This window comes from Embiotoca jacksoni, unplaced genomic scaffold (assembly GCF_022577435.1).
Source record: "Embiotoca jacksoni isolate LCO1_2020_lvr unplaced genomic scaffold, fEmbJac1.0.p SCAF_4, whole genome shotgun sequence".
NCBI classification, from domain to species: Eukaryota; Metazoa; Chordata; class Actinopteri; family Embiotocidae; genus Embiotoca; species Embiotoca jacksoni.
The window spans coordinates 6,454,033-6,475,244 of record NW_027185392.1 but is presented as its reverse complement, the minus strand read 5'-3'; the positions used below and the strand labels follow the sequence as shown (position 1 = coordinate 6,475,244).

At 38.8% G+C, this 21,212-nt stretch overlaps 1 protein-coding gene across 1 annotated transcript; it reads left to right on the top strand.

Moving 5' to 3' along the window:
* The first annotated feature begins 1,742 nt into the window (after positions 1-1,742).
* cabp4 (calcium binding protein 4) lies at positions 1,743-21,010 on the top strand. The gene is made up of 7 exons (XM_069166752.1): positions 1,743-1,798; positions 2,729-2,861; positions 9,784-9,814; positions 10,206-10,349; positions 16,202-16,311; positions 17,689-17,836; positions 20,928-21,010. The coding sequence occupies exons 1-7, from the start codon at positions 1,743-1,745 to the stop codon at positions 20,954-20,956; spliced, it is 651 nt and encodes a 216-aa protein (XP_069022853.1). The 3' UTR covers positions 20,957-21,010.
* Positions 21,011-21,212: the final 202 nt, after the last annotated feature.

Sequence of the window (21,212 nt, the reverse complement as noted above, 5' to 3'; positions counted from 1 at the left end):
TGAGATGGTGGAGTGAGGCGTTGTGTTTATAGCACATCAGTGTCAAATATGGCCGTTCATCATCACGCGCTGATACCCACAACCGCAGAGGTCCATGACAGAACATTAATCTGTCTCTCAAACGGACGGCCATAAGTCTTCTCCCCCCCTCCTCCTCCTTCACAAGTCCTACACCTATGATTGTCATTCTCTCCCTCTTCCTCTTCTTGAGCTTCCTTTAACTCACACTCATGTATTACACTTCTGTCCCCATGCTTCCTCTCTACACCTTTGTTTTATTCATATCACCTGTCTTAACCTTTGTGCCTACACTTTCCTGTCTGTTTTATGGTTATTTCATTGTTTGGGTGTGAGTCCTGTGATTGACTGGATTAATTTCAGCTGGGACAGGCTCCTGCCTCCACCCCAACCATAGCTAACAGAATGTTTGGGTGTCCTATTGCCCACATTCATTTGCATTCAGTTGGACTGGAGTGATTCTTCCTCCCTCCAGCTCAAAATATGTTCGTTAAACCCCTAAGTTCTATGGGGAGCTTTTGCATCTTTAAGCTCCATGTTTTGGTCGATTTACTTGGATCACTCTCACAGTTCTCATCAACTTATTTTGAGACAATTTTCAGCATCAAAGCTCTGACAATACGGCTGAATGCTCGACCACTAAATAACCGAGAGAGAGTTTCCGATTAGCCAGAGAACATGGCGGGATATTTAGAAGCTCAAGTGACACGTAGTTCTTTCAGATGTTGGTGGAGAAGGAAGTAGAGCTAAAAGGAGAGTGAATGTTGGACTTAAAATAATGAGGTTGCCAGAGACACGACTACAAATTGATGCTACAAAGCTTTGAGTGTGACAGATGTGTAAATAGGCAACTGTTTGCTCGTGCATAGGTGTAGTGCTGCTGGAGTGCACTCGAACTAATTTGTTTTCTAAGTAAGGAGTTTAGAGTTCTGTTGAACAAATTGAAATTCATAGACATTTTTTTACGTGCTTGAAGATCCAATCTTCTCTAAAGCACATGTCATGCAAGAGAGCCTATGAAAACAAATTAAATAATCAAAGTTTTCATATTGATTTTTAAGGTGTATTGAATGATTTACGATACCAACTCAAAGCCTCTTTTTGATCCACTACTGTTTGCCTTGTTAATTTTACTTCAGTACGTGTTAACTTAGCATCTGAAATAGTCAGAACAACTTAACTGTACAACAAACAGCACTACACCCCTGCTCACATGTGAAACATTCAACTGTTATTTTTTTTTTGTTCTAAAATCCGTTCTTGTCATTTTGTAGTGAACCCTCCTCTTTTGAGACTTTACTGTTTATACGACATTTATTGGAGATAAAGTTTCGCTGAATTTCAGGAGCAGGACCACGCCTCAGCCACTCCCCCACTTCTGGCCACACTCCTATAAATATCCACCCACTCTAAACCTCGGCCTGTTCACATTTTCTGCATCCCACGCTCCCTCCCTCTTGTTAAACCTCTTCACTTATGGTTATCATGTCCCATAGCCTTTATCCTTCCGTCCCACATGGAGATCTCGGGGATCTGCAAGGCCCGGGAGCCACAGTGGATCCTCGACTAAGCCTTCCCCAAACCGCAAAACTATCACCCCGGCTTAATCTCCCCCAATCAATGAAGGTTCGCCCATAGCCGAGGCGGGGTCCTAGCTAGTGAATTTTCTTTTTACTCACATTATGAAATGTATAATTTGACATTTGCATTTGTCTTTTAGCAGGATGTCTGTGAAGAGCGCAAAGGGAGGACCAGAAAGCAGACCATCCTCTGCTGCCAGGTCAGTGTAGAAAATTAATTAGGATTGAATACAATTAAAGAGTCAAATTTACAGTTTAACGAAAACCTCTGCCAAGTGTACATGTAAACTTGAAGCCTTTAAACATATAGAAGCTGCAAAATATTTTAGAATTCCAATTATTACTATTATTTCTTATGCAGTAGCAAGTGAATTCAGTAACAGGTAGAGAAACTCATTATGTTTGCAATGTGTTTACAGCATTTGAATATTTTTGGGGATAGTCCGTGAAACTTTTAAAAATTCAACAATTGTCTCCTGTTGCTACTGCTGTCTTTTAACAGTCCATCTTCACTCCCTTAATCAGATGGCATATCTTTATTTCATCCTCCTAAGTTCAATGTTGTTGATTGTTAGTTGTTTGGTAGAATAAATGTAAAAATATTCATATGAATTACAGAACGCTTTGTTTGATAAACTCTTCTTACTCTCCTAGCATGTCTCCACGACCAGGGAGGGGTGCAGCAGCTGGAAGATTACCCACTCCAGGGAGATTCAAAAACAAGGCCCTTCAGCTCAGCCTTTCCAAGAAATTCTGGTTATTATCCGTCTCTGTTTTCTAACCAACATTGATTAAGACAAGGGGAGTGGGCTGTGTAGAGCTGTGCACCCAATTAGTGTCATCGAACGCTACAACAGCTGAAAAACAAGCCTTCAGAATTTCAACCAATTGTCCAAAGTAACACTGCCGTTCTTTCATGTTCTGGTGACTGATGTAACCACTGATGGCAGCTGATTGGACTGAAGCTGAGCAATCACTTCAAGGAAGGCTTCATGAGCACCTTTTTCAGAATCTTATGTAAAAGACACTTAGGTTTGTTTGTTAAACTAAGTTAGTAATGGAAATTATAGGCTTGGCTTTGATGTTGATGACTGCTCTCAATAATCGGCATGGAAATGCACGCTCCACAGCTCAAAGTCCCCAACGCCCAAAGGGAAGGGCTCTGTTGAGGTGGACGATGGTCTGCGCAGTAAAAGGAGCCTCAGCAACAGCTCAGCGGTGGCTGCTGCCTACATCTCCTACCTCAATAAACTTTTTGGACAGGTCAGTTCAACAGCACAGCACCACTTACATGTACGCACACACAAGAAGGCATGCATGCTGATACAGCCATGACACACTTGTTGGACATTAAGAGGGAAAAGACAGAGGTGCAGTTTTAATAAAATAATATTTAAAAAAAAAAAACATCATCAGGAGCAGGTAAAGGTGTCAGGAAAAAACAGCTAATAAATAGCAGGTGTACCTGCTGATTGTTAAGTTGTATTAATTATTCTGATGACGTCACAGACTTATGTCAATGTATGTCATCATCCGATGTTCACCAAACTGCTTCACGACAACTTCCAGAGAGACTATCCAATCAAGAAAAGCATCTGAATTAGTATGTCAAGACAGAGAAGAGGTCCAGGTGGTATAATGCACATAATAGTCTACAAGGAGACTGCTATTAGTCGAGATGAGGTTCTCTAACATTAAAGAAATAGTAATTTAAACCCAAACATACAGTGGCTGTTTAAGACAAAAGACACAGTGAGAGAAATTAACTTCAAATTTAGAAATACAGCAAATACAGACACATATAAAAAACGAAAAAAAAAAAAAGGCGAAAAGGAAAATGCTACCAGACGCGGGCTCAATTTCAATAAGCAACCCCTATTGTGATTTATAATGTTTTTTATAAGGGTTTCCTTAAATTTATTGTTTTAATTTTTTTCAGGTCAGAAAGTTACCATTTAAACATTGAATATGTGGCCAATATATTTTTAAATATGTTTCTTCGTTGTGAAGAGAAAAGAGCTCACAGCCCAGGCCTTGAGCTCACCAGCTGCTCATTGTAATGTCTGATGAACTTTGCTCTCAGAGTTGACATATAATATTTGTTGCTTCCAGTTTGCCTGAAAGTAAAACCTGTGTGTTTTTTGGTTTCCTTATATGCACATAAATTCTCACATTTAAATAAAAATCCATAAATCTAAACTTAAATGATCAGAGGCATTGTGTTCAGTGTTAAGTTGTATTTTTAATGTACATCACAGATTGGATAATAATACGTAATATACATTAAAATATATTCAACATTTAAATTGTGTGTCTTTTTACTGTTTGTAGCCTTGATATAGACCCGACTGTCTCTGGTCATTTAGTTTACTGATTTGTCCCGGCTGGTCATCTCAACAGCTGAGCTGTTAGCTGCTTAGATGACTAATCCTCCTGTGACCCAGAGGCCATTCTTCCAGCTAAACTATGACATTAGCGTGGTCATATGGTGGAATAAACAGTGGTTTCTAAGAATTTTTGGAAGGTGTAGGAAAATGATGGTGTCCTGCTAATAAAGGTTAGACATTTTTTTTTTTGTTGAAAAAAACACAATCAAACCACATAGTTTGTCTTTTAATTCGGAGGGACCAATTGCATTCTGATGATTGTTTTATTCAAACGTTTAATGGTCTATATGGCTATATTTTTTTCTCATACTAACAATGTTTTGTTATGTGTCCAGTGTGTGTGTGTGTGTGTGTGTGTGTGTGTGTGTGTGTGTGTGTGTGTGTGTGTGTGTGTGTTTGCGTGTGTGGGGACATGCTTTGAGCTGTATTTGTAATTGTTGGCATTAAGCAGTTAATCAAAATATAAGGAGCTTTTAATAATCAGACTATTTTTATTTTCACTTGTTAAAAGGTTAGGAACGACTGCCTATTATGTGATTATATATTCAACAATGTCTTAACTGTATTCAATTTTGTACATTGTCCATGAGCATGTTAAAGATGAAAAGTTGGAAGAGGGTGGCAGGGAAGGGTTGATAAAATAGAGGTTTACACAATGAGTCACAGCTGAAGGAAACAACATGAGGCTTTAAAGTTGCACAGAATTGAGCAGGGAAATTGAACCATTTGTTGAGCTGATTAGGAAGTAACTATCGATTGAAAATACAAACTCTGGTTGCAGCTGTTTGCAGTGAAGTATCCCAAAATGAAGGCTCGGTTTCCGATACTATCCAGTAATTACTGTTGTGGAATAGGTCCAATAACTACAGAGTCAATGTCATTTCCAGGCTGTATGCATTCAAACATAAAATCAGGACTGTGGACACTACCTCATCTTCTAAGCCTTAAAAAAAAAAAAAAAAAAAAAAAAAAAAAAAAAAAAAAAAAGTCTCTTTAATGGAAGTCACTCCAATAATTTCACAAATGATTTGCTGCCGGGACACTGGGCTGACTTCCATTAATGCTCCGCTTGGCTCAAGTTAAGTATTGGCTCTGTTTATGATTGATACCATGATCCCAGATCTGTGCAGGGCATCACAGAATATCTGGGAAAATTACAGCTGGAAGTGAGCCAACAAACAATGCAGCCCATCTTACCCATTTCTATTAAAAACATTTGCTGATGTATACACGGAGCACCATGTACTGTACTGTAATATATATAGCATGATTTATTATAGTGTATATTCAGCCCTGGAACCAGGATCAGTGAAGAAACAGAAAGTAATGGGAAATGGAGGATAATTACAAGGACTTATTCTATGTACTGTTTAAATTGAAAAACTAAAACTTCTTATTTTACAAAAGACTTAAGACTTACAAAAGACGGAATTATGTCCTGAGCTGTTAGCATATTTAAAAATGATTTCTTACTCAGGGTTGTTCAGTATCCATTCGGGTTTTGTAGTCAGAATTTGAAAAACAGCCTTAACATTTCATTTTTATCAAGAAAATACAAATATTAAAAAGTGCCTGACTGGTCCAAATGAGTCTTTTCAGTAAGTGCTCCAAAATGATAAACCACGGATGCCATGAATGTATTAAGGAGAACTGGCAACTGGATTCAGGATGATGATAAATCAATTGAATTAAAATTGCACAGTCGGTGCGTGGGCCAAAAAAGTTTTCAAGTTTGCTTAAGGCTTATCACGACTTCACCTCAGCCAAAAGCCTGATGATATCCACGCATATTATTTTAAGATGACGAACTCACCTTACTCTGCCTTTGATTGGCTTACACTGATATCCTTATCCTAACCTTAACCATTAATGCTGTCAAGCACATGCATGGGTCAAATTAGGTGTCTGAGTTGGACAATTGCTCCCTAACCTAATCCTGACCCTCCCATAACATAACAAACAATCATGACCATGATCACACGCTAACTTTACCATGTTTTTTTTTGCAAACATGTTATCAAAGACTAAATAACCTGTAACATATTAGTTGCTTCTTGAACCACAGAAACAATTTTTTTTTTTTTAACCCAAACCATGACCTTTTCCTGGACCTATTTCTTTTAGAAGCTACTGAGAAATTATGTCTTGTCAGATCAGAAATACTTCCATGTATCATTCTAGAGGGAAAATTGGATGTATTTTGTCATCGAATTTGGAGGACATGTTGTCATAATGTTTGAATTATGAGGGAGGAAGGCCTCAGACCTTGTCCCAACTTATACATTTTTAGTCCCCTATATCTTTGTTATATTTTGTTTTTGTCTTTATTATGTTCCTTGAAAGTATGTTATGTTTAAAGGCATTTTAAGGGCAATTATTATCAATTTTGAAAAGAACCATGTAACCATGACCCTCGTGAGATCTTATTACAAAGCAGAGCAAAAGGCTTCTGCATAAATGCTTTCATCACAGGAGAAGGATTTACTCTAAAAGATAACAGTGAAATTTACACCAAGGGGAGTTGTGTGCCTATGAACATTTAATGATGTTTCTTAACCAGATTACTTAATAGCTGATGGGACTGTTTCATTGTTTTAAAGCAATTTATGGGAAATTAATACCATTTCACTGTGACCTTGGGCTACTGGACACTTTCACATCCTTCCCTGACTTATTACCTCACCTGCCATGACTGCTCTGCTTTGTTTTACTGTGACAGTCTGTAGCTTGAATTTACTAAGAGCCATGTTGAAGACACTGTTTAAGTTGATGCCTGGACACTGAGAGACCCTGCAGCCTTTGTAATCTCAACACAAGTATTAAAACCCCCTTTGCCAAGGTTCAATGTCAGCCCCTATCAATCCAACTGAAGAAGAGGTTGAGAGGGAGAAATAGCAGAATAAAAACAACATACATTCACATGTCTGATAGATCCAGACGAAGGCAGCTCAAGTTCAAGTGAAATGAACTGTTCTCATCAATGGGTACTTACTCTGTGCATACTGTTCTTGTACTGTGGTTTATAAGTGCCTTTTCAGGCTAATGATCAAAATTGTCGTATCAACGTACCTCTCTCGTGTACATGCGTGATGCTTACAAAGCAGTGGGCTGCTCAACAGACCATGTGAAGGCAGGCAGAATTAAATTAACTGTTAATGGGCTCATTCTGACAAATGAATTGAGAGTCTGCATGGCATGCTGTCTAATCCTTTCTGGATGAAAAAAAAAAAAAAAAAAATCCAATTAATGTGTTGACCTTGCTATGTAAATATGCCCTCGAAAGGCTGGAGGATCCTGTGCAGGGTAAACAGCGGTGCGGTTGGGTTTTATGCCACAACAAAAATCATAATAAAACCTAAAAGGTTCATATAAATCATGAGTCTTTTAGTATTTCAGACAGAGTACACATTAAAACATAACTCTTGATGCAATTGTGTCTTGGCTTGGATCTGAGTTTCAACTCTATTGGCAATATTATACAGTGAATAATCATTTGAACGTCTGCCATACAGTGCAGCTTCCAAATAAACCGTGGGTGCCTCTCCTTTTCCTAATGCTATTGTGGATTGAACAGGATGACCTTGTATGACTTGTGTATTAGCCACTCTGAAGGCCAACATCTATTAGAAGAAACATTTTGCTCTTCTCTTTGAATTCCGGTTCCAGATCTGATTTGCCTTTTTATCTCTCACCATACCAGCAGGAAAAAGAAAAACTATAAGTGAAAAAATTGATTTCCCTTAATGAAAGTAGCAATAAGATGATGAAAATAGACACTTGATGAAAGGCAAAGGTCCGTCAGAAAGTGCAAAATCATAGAAGAAAGGTTTGCGTAGGCATTAAAGAAATTCAAGTATCAAAAGGTAGAGTACTTTGAAACTGAAAGCAATTAATTCAAGGTTGTCCATCTCTTCCATATGACATGCACAACAATGCAGCTTGCTTTAGGAGGTTTTTCATGTAAAACATTATGACAATAATTGCTATTGGCATCCAGTAAATGTAATGAAGTTGTAAAAAAATCCCTCAGAGAGCCTGACAGAATAAAATAACCTAGAAAAAGCAACTGTACGGATGATTTGCCACTTCAAAGTCTACTGGTGTCTCTTTATCTCAGTTTTTCAATTCTATTAAGCCTAAGTGTTTTTCCGTACAGCATCAAAGCAAGGAAAATCAAGTCCGCAGCAAATTTGTGCACATCCGTGCTCGCAGTAATCGGAGGTTTTATAAGGGTCTGTGTCAGTCCTGTTTCTTTGAACTTATAGATGTCCTCAGGCTTGCAGCATCTTGGTGCCATCTCCATATGTCAGGCTCAATTGCTCTATAATATGACAACTGAGTAAGCATGTTTCTTGCTTCCTTTGTGGATGGATCATTCAGTTGAAGAGTTGAACATTGTTAGCAAGCCCTTGAGTGAAGATGCTGTGGGCACGAGCATGATTTAAAAATTATACACAAGCTTATTTCTAAAGACAAAGTGCTTGTATAGGATGATTAATTTAATTTCAGTGTGATCTTTCAATATCCAGCTTTTACGTATGCAAATTGTAATCAGCACGTTTACAAACATTAATTAGAGCAGCATTTTGTTTACTGGGACATGTGATGTGCCATGATTGTTTTGTAATGTTTTATTTTAACAAAACTGCTAAATGAGCCCCTTAATGGCTAACATAGTGTTTGAGAGATCCATGCAAAGCTCCCCAGTCCCTAGACCCATCCTTTTAAAACAATGTTTCTTGCCTAAGGATAAATATTAGTAACATACGGCAACTGATTGCCAAATAATAATGTAGATGAAGAATATAATGTGTTTTTATAAAGTCAGTCTGTGGCCAGACATATCAACATCTTGCTTTTGTAAGCCCTCAGCAACCCTAAATTTTACTGTCATCCATTACACTTAATGACTCTATGGAGATTTTGTTCGTAGCCCCAAGCTTTGCCTCTCTTCTTTGCAAATACACGAGTAAAGGAAAAAAGAGGGAGGAAGGGAGGGAAAGATCACCCTGAGCAAAATGTCAACACAAGCCAGAGAATACTGAATATTTCACACACGTGTGTATGCAAATTACATGTCTTGTATCTAGGTAGGCAAGTGTATCTGAATATCTGTGTCGTGGTTTATTTATCTCAGTTTCTTTTGTGACAAGGTTTGTGCTCCTCACTGTCATATGGTTGTGCGTGGGTGTGTACTGGTATGCGCACAGACTGATCTTATGCTGCATCTCCCTTAGGATGCTGCAGATGTAGAGTGTGCATCTGTGCGTGTACATGCGTTACCCATGTTGTGGGGATATAATTCTGTATATCCAGTCACATTGTGGGAACCCGCCTCCCTTATGTTGACAAAAAGTAAGTCCCCATAAGATCACTAGACTTTATCATAAAGATTGGGTTTAAGTTATGCTGGTAACAGTAGTTATGGTTAGTGTAGGTCTGACTGTCTGTGTGTGTGTGTGTGTGTGTGTGTGTGTGTGTGTGTGTGTGTGTGTGTGTGTGTGTGTGTGTGTGTGTGTGTGTGTGCATGTGCATATAAATCTGTTGGAATGTGTGGTATTGTGTGGTTTTGCAAATTAGATAGACATGTCGCCGGGTGAAATCCCATTAGAGTTTACTGTCAGCATGCAGCGGTGTTGACATGATATGCATGTTGTCTTAATTTGGTAGTCAGAAACAGATTATCACTGGGATATTCTTCCGGAGAATTCCCTGATTTAAAGCCAACCTGATTTTACACCCTGTGTTCCGATACTGTTGTCATTTTTTCCACCGTCTCTCTGTTCTCTGTGCTGCAGGAGAGAGAGCTGATGCCGGAGGAGCTGGATGGTAAGATGTTGTTGATGGAGTAATTACGATGCTGGCACATGATAAATCACGAGTCAATGCAGAGCTTTATCAATCGCATTGATATATTCTCCCGTTAAGCTTGCTCCTTGTCGTGATTCATGTAAGAGATTGGACGTTTCTCAGATCGCCTTGAAATGTTGTCTGCCAATGACTAAGAGCTACAAAATCATTTTGACCAACATAACTTTCTGTTTCTGGCTGCAGTTGTGTTTGCTGCAGTCAACAACTTACAGGCTAGTTAAAACTTGCAACTGTCAGTTTCTGCACACGCCGTGTATATTTGTGAGTGTGTGTTTCACTCTTGGGGAAAACACTTTACCCTACTTTACGGTTTGTTACAGTTAAAGTAATTTGTTTGTGTGTCTGTCAGAGCTGCAGGAGGCCTTTAAGGAATTTGACTATGATGCAGATGGTTTCATCCATTACAAAGACATCGCAGACTGCATGAGGACCATGGGCTACATGCCTACAGAGATGGAGCTCATCGAGATCATCCAGCAAATCAAAATGAAATGTAAGTATTTATCTGTCTGGCAGTGGCCGATGGATTCCAAGTCTTCCTCTGAGGTTAAAGCATGTGTTCATGATTGATGGGTCCTTCTGAGGTGAGCAGGTGTGAATGTGTGAGTAATGTGTCAGCGTGTGTTGCACAAACCCAGGCGCCTGTGTTCTCTCCTATGAGTCCTTGAGGAATTGATCTTTGTCTTTGGAGTTGGGGACGTTCATGATGTTTTAGCAGACTGATTAATGGCCCTCGCTGCAGGTGCAGGGGTGTATGAGTGTTAGTCTCCATATACAAATGTGTGTTTAGACTCAACGTTCCTCTCTATGCTCTTAATGCTGGGTTTGCCTCTGCTTTCTTTCCTGAAAGATCAAGTACAGATATGTGTGTGGTTGGTGTTCAAGTGAATCATCATTTCAATTGAATTCTGGATTTTCGCCAGTTTTTAGAACACCTACTTGTTGTCGGACCGAGGCCTGCAAATCTAAACTAAGTTTCTGCCAAGATTTTGTATAAACCCTTGCTGGACACACAGGAATTAGAGACATGAAACATTTTATGGTTGTGACACTTTCAAATATTCTGATTAAGGGTGTTTTATTATATAAATTATTCAGATAACATATTATCATTATATTTGATGTTGTATGCATTCACGCACAATATCAACTATGCAAGAAGCACACACAAACTACTTTTTTTTTCCAAGTTGCTCTCCTGGCAACAATTCCAGTCAAAAAAAACAAAAAAACAACACCTCTTCATCAAAATTACACATTTAGGAGTTTTTTGCGAGAGAAAAATCCCTTTATGCCATAAAGTGGCTTAGATGTAACTCTACACCTTTGCCTTCAATCAGTTTGAGCAGATCTATGAATGTGCAAATAGTCCCCACGTCTATCTCCACCCACCCCTACGCTGCTCGCCTGCAGCTCCAGCTGGTAGCTCGATGACGGAAAGCGCCGCCCAGCAGTTTGACTCAGATTGGTTCCCTGGCAGTCTGAATCCCTGTTTTTGAGACCATTGCTCTACGAGTTCTGCAGTGGAAATGCTCAGCCACGATGTTGGCTGTTTATTTCGTTCATATATCTTCTAGCATATAAAAAGCAACACATGGATCAACAAGGTTAAACTTGGTTTTCATTGCCGGGGTATTTTAAATGTTTATGTGTTTCCCATTTCAGCAGTTTTCTGTTTCTTTAAAAACAAGAAACAGCACATAAGATTTTTATTTTTTTTACAAATGAAATGTTGGATTCATGTGCAACAAACTGCAGCCTTGCTCTATTCCAAAACAACCAACTTCTTTGTCTGGTATGACCAGCAGCTTATGGTAACTAATGTCAGTTAATGTTAGAAAACTTTACACAGATATTTCTGTGTAACTGATGTTATTGAGTCTCTCCCAACTTAATAAGGACTGTTTACTATTTTTACTAAGTTACATCATATTTTAGCACAAATCTTTGTAATTCTCAATACACAATCTGTGGTTACATCCCAGTTCCGTTAACTGCATTCATCTTTTCTTTGCATTTTATGTCCTCCTACTAAATATACATGAGAAGTCGGAAGGAAAAGATGCAAAGAGGAAGGATACAAGAAAAAACGTTTTTTATTTTTTTTTTTTTAGAAACGAGAGGTCCTTTGATTGAAACCATGATAGGAAACAACATCTGTTTCTAAAGACGGCAGCACCGCTGGATCAGGTGTTAGTCTGATCTGAGAACTCCGTGGCAACTTTTTTGTTTGGTTTAGAGTTTGTATTTGCCCAAGTGAGTACTGTTCAAATACTAATCAGCATGCAGAGCAACTACTGCTGCAGTTATTATACAATGACAATAAAGTGTCTAATGTTTTATGAATATGATTTTTACTCCATTTCAGAATTTGTTTCCATACCATCAGTCACATCAGAAGGATACAACTGACATACAGCAGCCTCAGCCTCCTGCATGAGTGACCAAACAAACATCTGAAAATGTTTGGTCACTTGTGGAAAATGTGAACTGCTAATGTCGGGCCAGCTGCATCGTCAAACAGTCAGCTGCAGTACATAAACAGCATAAACTTACCAGCAAATGCCCCTTCAGTCCATTGACATGCTGTTGTGGTCCTTGCTCTCCAGTACCACTGATTACAAAACGATAACTGGCCCTGACTTGGACGGCAAGCTCTGACACTACGGTCTCTTATTCCCAGCTGGTGTTCAGAAACAACAGCTTCTGTCAATCAAACATAGAAACCAAAACACTGAGGGGAAAAAAGAGCATTTCTAACATTTCCACAAAACCTTCTTTACTTCTTTTCATTAATAGAAAAACAAAGTGACATTATTTTTACCAGGAAAAAAAGGAAGACTACATGTGAATTCAGTTGAACTAAAGCATTATTTACCTCCACAAATATTTCTTTACTCTCTTGTGAAGTATGGTATCCATCCTTCCGGACAGTTTTGATTTTAATTGCCCAGTTTTCTAATGAATAATGTCCATATGTCAATAAAAGGCTCTGTGGGAGATTGGTTTTTGTAAGGAATGTTGTTGTTGAAGTACTGTAAGAAAAATATTTCTTCGATAGCAAATAAAACCAAACATTGCAAGGATCCTAATTAATAAGTAATTTATTGATTAATTGTTTATGGCCGAATAAATCTTTTCACCAAGTGTGTGAAAAGTACATAAGTCATTTTAATATTTGTTGTCTCAGAGACTTCTGCTTGTGCTTGCTTTGAAAAATAGTTTTAAGTAGAAGAATTGTAACTTAGTATTGAGCTCCGAGGAAAATAACATGGATGAAGAGCTAAAAACTGGACTTTGATTTCACAGCGTAACTAAGCTGCTTCATCACATTGGATACAGTGAGGCCGTGTTTTTCTGCTGTAATCCTCAGGGACCAGAGTGCAGCTGGTTTCCTGTCCTACCAGTTAGTTAATTAGATTCACCTGGTATCCCAGGTGTAAATAATTTCCTGATTAGACAGTTAGGATGACAACCGCAAGGGATCTTGAAATGTCTATATCAACCTCACACAGAGGCTCCATAAATGTCTCCATCCGATGTCCACCTTTACAAAAAGTACCGTGGACACAAAGAACTACTGCTAACGTCTGCACAAACATATTTCGAATGTCAAGATTTTCAAAAATATCAAATACATTGAAATGTATTACATGAAAAGATGTATTAATAACTCATTGAGTTACACTTAATGCAAAATTGCAGCCATTAAAAAGGGTGACTCTGAAGCTTATCACACCAGAAACTCAATATGTAACAGGAACAAGACACACCATTTGTTAAAAAACAGTGTAGAAAATCATTTTACATCTAAAAGGGAAACCTGAAGAGAAATATTAAACACATCAGGCCTTCAGTGGTTGTTCCTATATTTCATATTTCATGCCATTTTACACAGTATAACATGAATTATCCATAAGTTTGATGACGCATTGGCTCAGTCAATAAGGTATTTTGGGTTCAGACATTCCTTGCTTGTTGTCTGTTGAGTAATCTCTATAGAGACATTGTAAAAAAAAAATACAGTCCATAACAACCATTACACTATCAATTAATGAAATAATAATAATAATCTCCCAAGACTTGTAGCAGAATTTTTTTTATCGTGGTGATAATAGACTGACCCATTTAAATCACATCAATTCTTCAAGGCAGTGTCAGGATTCCCCCCAGACTGCTGTCCACCAAGGGTAAAGCCAGTCAACTAAAAAAATATATATTTCACTTTGTGGCAAGTCTGAAAATCTTTCATTAACTCAAAATTCATAGAATTAGTTGCCAGGAGTGGGCTTTTATTTCAGAATCCTGCAGCTGTTGTTGTTATTAGTAGGTGACAGTTTGAGCCATTAGTTTCACGATTCAGAACCATTTAGAGGGCATTTCCTCCCCGCAGAGTTTTTTGTAGTTTGATTCTCTCTCAACGGTCCTGAGACTCAGAGCACTGATTCAATTTCTGAACCACAAAGTGACCGCATGGCTTTATTGAAACAGTCTTTCACTTGTGCCAAGACCCAGATAATGAAAACAGACCGAGCCTATTGGTCTATACTATCAAATAAGCCTGTCTTTTGTCAAACAAATAACATGAGCCATCCTTTTGTATCAGTCTGTTTGGATAATTACCATGGGGATCAAACAAAACAAAACTGGTTCTTACTGGGTTGAAGAAAGCATAATGAGCACATGGCTGAGTGCACAGATATATCATCCATGCTCTGAGGATTTTCATAAAGTTTTCACAGCAAGAAGCTAAATTCAGGACAGGACAGGTATACAAGAGCTACTATATTTACTTAAGTACTGGGCTTAATTAGTTTAAACTTCACAATATGTCGGATGGAAATATTGCACCTTTTACTCAACGTCATCGACAGTTTATTTACATGCTGAAAAATAACATTAGCTCAGACAAATAATACATTGGCATAAAATAAACCAGTGCTGACAGTGTGCAAAGGTTCACGACCTTGTTCAAGTGCTGGAAAAACATTTTGAATTGTATGGGATATTGATGATGGCTGCATTCCACTCAGGTCAGGGCTTTTTGGAAAACTAAATGGAACTGAGCCATCATTAACACACCTGTGAGCAGTAAAGCCGTCAACAGTATCGCAAGCGTTTCTTTTTTTAAATTGTCGTCGACAGGAAAAATGCTTCTTGGGACGCAGAATTTTTCAGTCTAGCTGGGAAAATTTGGCAGCAATGCTGAGCAGCAGCACCATGTTCAGCTCTGTCAATACAACTGTCATGACAAGTCATAATGTCACAGGAAAAAAAGAAGACGACAAAAGAAGAATTTGCTTTGGGACGATTTAGGGGGATGGTTGGATCCCTTCTGTGCTGTAAAATTACTAAATTTGGAAATCTTTGCTGTAAGTTATTTGACATTTTCTCATTTGTGGCTCAAGAGTGAATGCTTTTGAGGCTGTAGCCGCCCATTGTCACACTAAAAATTAAAATTAAATATGCAAGGAAGCTTTAGTTTAATAGAATGTGGTCAGGATGTTGAGCAAAGCAGAAAATTTTAGTTAGCTATTGCTGGTAAGGAGGGTGAAAACTTATGTCAGGTTTGTCTGAAATTCCTTTTTGGAGATGATCTCTTATTGCAAAGTGGTATTAAACCTAAGCCAATTACTTCTGTTTGCCTTGAAAAATGTTTTATTGTTAGGTAACTAACAATACAATTTTCAAGTTCCGGCTGTGCAACAGTTTCTTCCCCTTCCTATTGAGGAACAGACTCTGTTTAATAGACCACTTTTTAAGGTCTCCAGCTGCAGGTAAACACACAGCAGGGAAATTTGCATTCTTTCAGAGGAAGTGGGGGTGAACCTTGGGAACACCTCCAGCCAATCAGAGTGTCTGTTCATGAATAATGCAAATTGTATGTAAATGAGTTTGGAAACAGCCTGCTGGAGGATAGGGCTGTTTCAGAAACTAGGCCATGAGGAAAGATGAACTTGGAGAAATCTAAAAGAATGTTGGTGTAAAAACTCCATTAAATAAAAAAAATTTAAAATATAAAAATGTGTGAAAAGGCCTTCCAGAGCTATAAAACTGTATTTGGTGGTGAGATAAAAGGAGCTACAATCACTGAAACTCCAGAACATGTTCCAAATTAAGAGTCTAGATCAATGCTTAAACTATGGCAAAGAAAATCAGTTAATGCAGTATAAAATTTTGGATCCGAATTTTCTTTCCAGCATTGTCACTGAAAAGGTAAATAGCAAGAACCCCATTTTAATATCCTCTATGGGAAGCATTTACACCTCAGGGAGGCACAGAAGTTACTACTCGTCCTGTGCATGTGGCTGTCTGCATACGTGTGTGTGTCCTGTCGTTCTGCAGGGGGTGGGCACGTAGACTTTGATGATTTCTGCACATTAATGGGGCCAAGGATGCTGGCTGAGACAGCTCATATGGTCGGGCTGAAGGAGCTCCGCTGTGCCTTCAAACAGGTAAGAGGTCACCGGCTAAAACCTGTGAGGAAGCACGACTTCAAGTGAATTGGCCCTGGTTCTGACAGCACTTTGAAGTGTGCAACAGGACCTTTCTTTAGAAAGTGTCAAGGGTGTATGAATCTTACTTGTAAACAAGTCAGAGGGAAAAGCTAGCTGGCCATGAAAGTAGATGAAAAGGTTTTAAGACGAAAGAAAACTATTCATATTGATCAGGTTTTCCTGCCATCCAGAGCCCCACGTTTTATTTTCTACACTTAGTTTTCTCAGCTGCTAATTTTTTCTCACTAAACGATTATATTCTGTGGCCTTATTGGTGCTTCACTGATGAAACATCTATTGAGCTCCTGCCTTTGACGTCAATATAGGAGCAGGTACACAAGGGCTCAAGGCTCTGGTGTGATGTCGTCTCTTGACAGAGCAAAACAAATGAGGCGATCATGTTATTTATAAGCACAGCTTCACACACCTGCGTTCATCCCTTTAACACATTGCTGCATGACAGGGTTTTTTTTTAATGGTTACAGCGCTAATAATCTCTTCTTAATGATTACAGCTCCAAACATATCCGAGTGTACAATATACCACTGAGATTCATTTATCTGTATTATAAATTTGGTTAGGCTACTTTCTCTCTGTTTTAAAAAATGAAGAAGAAATTGGACATCAGCTGTCTGAGAAATGATTTACTACATTACTGTATTTATTAATGAGAGAATGTGAAATGTCCTTTCTATGTGGAAATCCCACACAGTGTAAAGTTGTTAATCTCAAAAGCACTTTGTTTTAAGAATGCAAAGTTTCATGAAATGGTCATCTGTCTTTGTAGCTTCCCGTGCGTCATCGTCATTAATTACAGTTAAAGGTCACAAATTCACGTGATCTGGTGTTTCAATCTATTTGTAGAGAATAATGAATGAGCTCTCCTCTCCTCTATGACTTCTGAACAGAAACATCGGGAACTTCAGAGCACAGTGTACTCTCTGAACAAATGAGCATTAATTTTCAACAGATTCCAGCTCACTTCAAAAGGCTTTCTCAGTTAACTAACGCCTCATGAGTCAGCATTGAACCATCTGCAGACTCAAGCTGTGTCAGACTTCCAGGGACCTCATGCATCCGTTCTGTAATCATATACTGTAAAAGTGAAACTGTATTTGACATCTGTGTTAGACATTTTCATTTCTTTACATTGTGCTGTATTTATCCGTTTTTGTTTTTTTTATCAAAGTAAAATTTTATGTTGAGCTTAACTTCTCTGTTCCTTGTGTCAACTTTAATTCTCTTAACATATAAGATCTATTTATTTGTCTTTCCTTGCCCACCACATGTTTGTGTCCCCACCTCCTTTCTCTTCACTGACCCCACACGTTGCAGTTTGACTGTGATGGTGATGGAAAGATCACTTTTGATGAGCTGAAGGAGGGCATGAAGACCCTCCTTGGGGAGAAGCTGAAGAAAGGCGAGCTGGAGGAGATCCTCAGCGACATTGACCTAAACAAAGATGGCAACATTGACTTTGATGGTGAGCGCCTGGGGACTTGTAGGGGGGTGATGTGTAGGAGGGGATAGACTCCAAGTACAATAATGATTATCAGCCGGGGGTACCAGAAACACCTGCTTTTATCAGGGGATATGTAAATAGGTCTGAACAACCATCTATAGCATATATATATAAAAACTTTAAACTATGCTTTAGTTTAGTTTAGTTTTAGTTTGTTTTATGCTGGCCCCACACTGTAGGGTAATTGGGCCGATTCTGGGTCCGATTCATCCTTCCCAACAAATATCAAACATATTTATGTCTAAAATAATGCAAGTGTCTCGGCAATGACTGTGGATCACACCCAGAAAAACAATAGTATTAATATAAAATACCATCTTCAAGGTTGGAAAATTGCTCAAATTGACTACATTTCTAATATCATCAGGTTTCAACCCACCTGTGTCCAAATTTTGTTAATGTTAGTTTGTGACAGTACCTTGAACTAGCCGTGTTTGAGACAAACAATAAAGCTTTACTTTGAACTCACCTCCAGCTGACAGTGAAGAATATGTAGGTTAAGCCATCCTGGTCCCGACTTCTTAGCCATGACTTTTTTCCTCCTATTTTGTTTTTCGGTGCAAAACGTAGCACACACACACACACCTGATAAACACCTGACGATGATGGTCGGCTGCCGTGTTTGTTTTGCTCTGAAGTCTCGTTGGATTACGCGAGATTCTGTGAGACTTCCAGGCCTCCATCGTGCTTCTTGACTTTGAATCGTTTTTTTGTGTGCATTTTTTTTTTTCTTTTTTTTTTTTAACCTGTCATTATGTCTGTGGTCTCACATTTTTAAAGTTGGTTATAACTACTGTGCACCAGGCAATGAAGAGCAAAAAAAAAATAAAAAAAAAAATAAAAAAAGACAGTCAAATAGAATACAAATTGCCGTAATGCTTCTCTTAGTAAATTTAAAATAATTAGAAACCCAAGCTCAGTCAGCTGTCATGATGTTGCAGTTGAGCATGTGATTTAGCCTGCAAGCTGAGATTGAAATAGATGGCTAAAGGTAATGGGGGGGGGGGTTGAAAGTTTGACAGTCAATGGGACGAACACGTCCTCATACCTAAATGAGAAGAGCTCCTTCGCCAAGATGATGCGCATGTGAAATGGTTGTAGTTTAGGTTTAGTTTAGTTTAGGTTAAAAACATGGTTAAATATGTCTGTTATGTAAGTTGACCATCTATAATATTGCCAACAATATAATCCACAAGCTTTCAATATCCTTGCTAATTGCCTTTTACTAACAATAATCCGTAAATTACATGTAGGCTACGTAACGTAAAGGTATGTTACATGCATGACGTGAATTCAATTTGTTTTGATTCTTGGAAGTGAAAATAAGTCCATGATAAAAAAAAAAAAAAAAGATTAAAAAAAAGTTTTGCACACAAACAGGTTCCTCCCGTCCAACCACCTTCTGCCTCGTCAGACTTTGCCACCCCTTACACTACCTCACCTGACTTCGTCCTTTGCTCCTGTCATAATTACTATGGCCACTAGAGGTCGCAATAAATGTAAACAGAGTTTCTTGCACAGACAACCTATACCCCCCTAATAAACGGTTTTAGTTCAAAAGTAACAACAACTTTGATCATTCAATTTTATGAAAAATACATTGTAGCAAAATCAACGTAATTTATAGCATCAGGTACAATTCACTAACATTGCAGTAATTTATAAATTATAAACAAACAAAAAAACATTTAATACTGAGAGGGGGCTCATATGGGGCTGTGACAAATAAGGTTGTGGTTGTAGTCATCCGTGTGAGGAAGAGCAAACGAGGAAAGACAGTTATTCTTGTTGGGATGGGTGGATGATGAAGGGGACTGAAGGAGGGTGGGGGGAAAAGGTGACATGGGAAAGCAGGCATGGTTAAGTCAAGGTGGGTTGACTGGAGGGGCCAATCAAATCTAATCAGCAGTGCATTAAGCCAATCAATATACATGTCAGGACACCTGTCACATGCTACCGCACAAAGAACAGACACCTCCAGACAGCTCAAGGACTCTGCAGAAATGACATTACCATTTCTTACACAAAGAAACAATACAATGGCACACGATCACACACACACACACACACACACGTGTCAATGTGCACATGTGCAGGTGTCATCTTCACAACATGCTTGCTGGTGTGATTATAGGCTGCAGCACACCATGCGGTGAGACATGTGATCCTGTTTGTCTTGTCTCAGCAGTCCAATCAATTACAGTTATTGGGAACATATGAATAGGCGTGTCAGGCTCAAAAAGGATCAATAAGCAGGTGCTCCTTATTATCATCAATTAGTCTCCAGGGCAGCGTTTGAGTGCATCTGTCCAGCGCAGCCACACGTGCAGAATTTCCTCCCTGGCAGCTGCATCCTCAGCACCTACACCGGGGCTATCACAACGTTCCTGTGGCACGTCAAATTCAAATGTTACGATGGCTATGGCAGCGCTCAAGACGTGATAAAACTGGGTTAATCTGGAATTAAGTTGTATCAATCAACAGATTCACACCTGAAGCCTTTTACAGGAAAGCACCTCAGCTAGAAAACAGGAAATAGAAGACACAATTGATGAGATGGGTTTCGTGAAAACCCACCTCAAGCTATCTGCACCTGGCTTTTATAGTCTTGATCGGTGGATCCACAATAATTTAAATGGTGATCTGAAACAAGTGGCAATCAACTGATTGCTTTGTACAAGAGATGAACAAACAGAGTTCCTAGCCTAAGATCTATGTCTGAGTTTAATCCTTGTTCAGAAAACCGGTCACGTATATCTTTTAAAATGAAAAATATGAAACTGTCATGATTGAATTATTAACCGAAATGCTCCTGTGCCTTTCCTCCAGTTTTGCCTTTGACACATCACCCCGTCAATGCTTCAATTTTTCATTAACTTTATAATGATGGAAACATTTCGGTCATTACATCACACCGTGAGCTCTGTTGGCTTCCATTGCAATTCCATGTGAGCTGAGAACAATGTGACTGCATCCCATGATGTCTTCTTATGATGTCAGTGTCATTAGTCCTTATCAGTGGATCTGCTGCTGTCTCTGTCTCCCCCTGCAGAGTTTGTTATGATGCTGTCTGCACGATGACCTCTGATGGAAGAAGATGGAGCTGGATTCATTAGCTGGGAACCCTTAACTCATGACAACTGTTTACTTCTCACTACTTTTCCTCAGACACTGTGTGTATGACATGTCAGACTATAAAAACATAATCAAGTTCAAGAGATCTCTTTATATTTTCAGAATAAAAGTTGAGGCTGAATAAGTGCAGTGGGTAAAAAGGTGAGTTATGAAACACTTGACTGTATGTAGTCAATAATGCTGCACTGTCGCCCCCTTGTGG

Bases quoted from the DNA above. Each gene is read 5' to 3' on its own strand.
- cabp4 (XM_069166752.1), top strand. From the start codon at position 1,743: ATGTCTGTGAAGAGCGCAAAGGGAGGACCAGAAAGCAGACCATCCTCT. The intron at 10,350-16,201 runs GTAAGTATTTAT...GTCGTTCTGCAG, and splicing joins CCAGCAAATCAAAATGAAAT to GGGGTGGGCACGTAGACTTT. The intron at 17,837-20,927 runs GTGAGCGCCTGG...CTCCCCCTGCAG, and splicing joins TGGCAACATTGACTTTGATG to AGTTTGTTATGATGCTGTCT.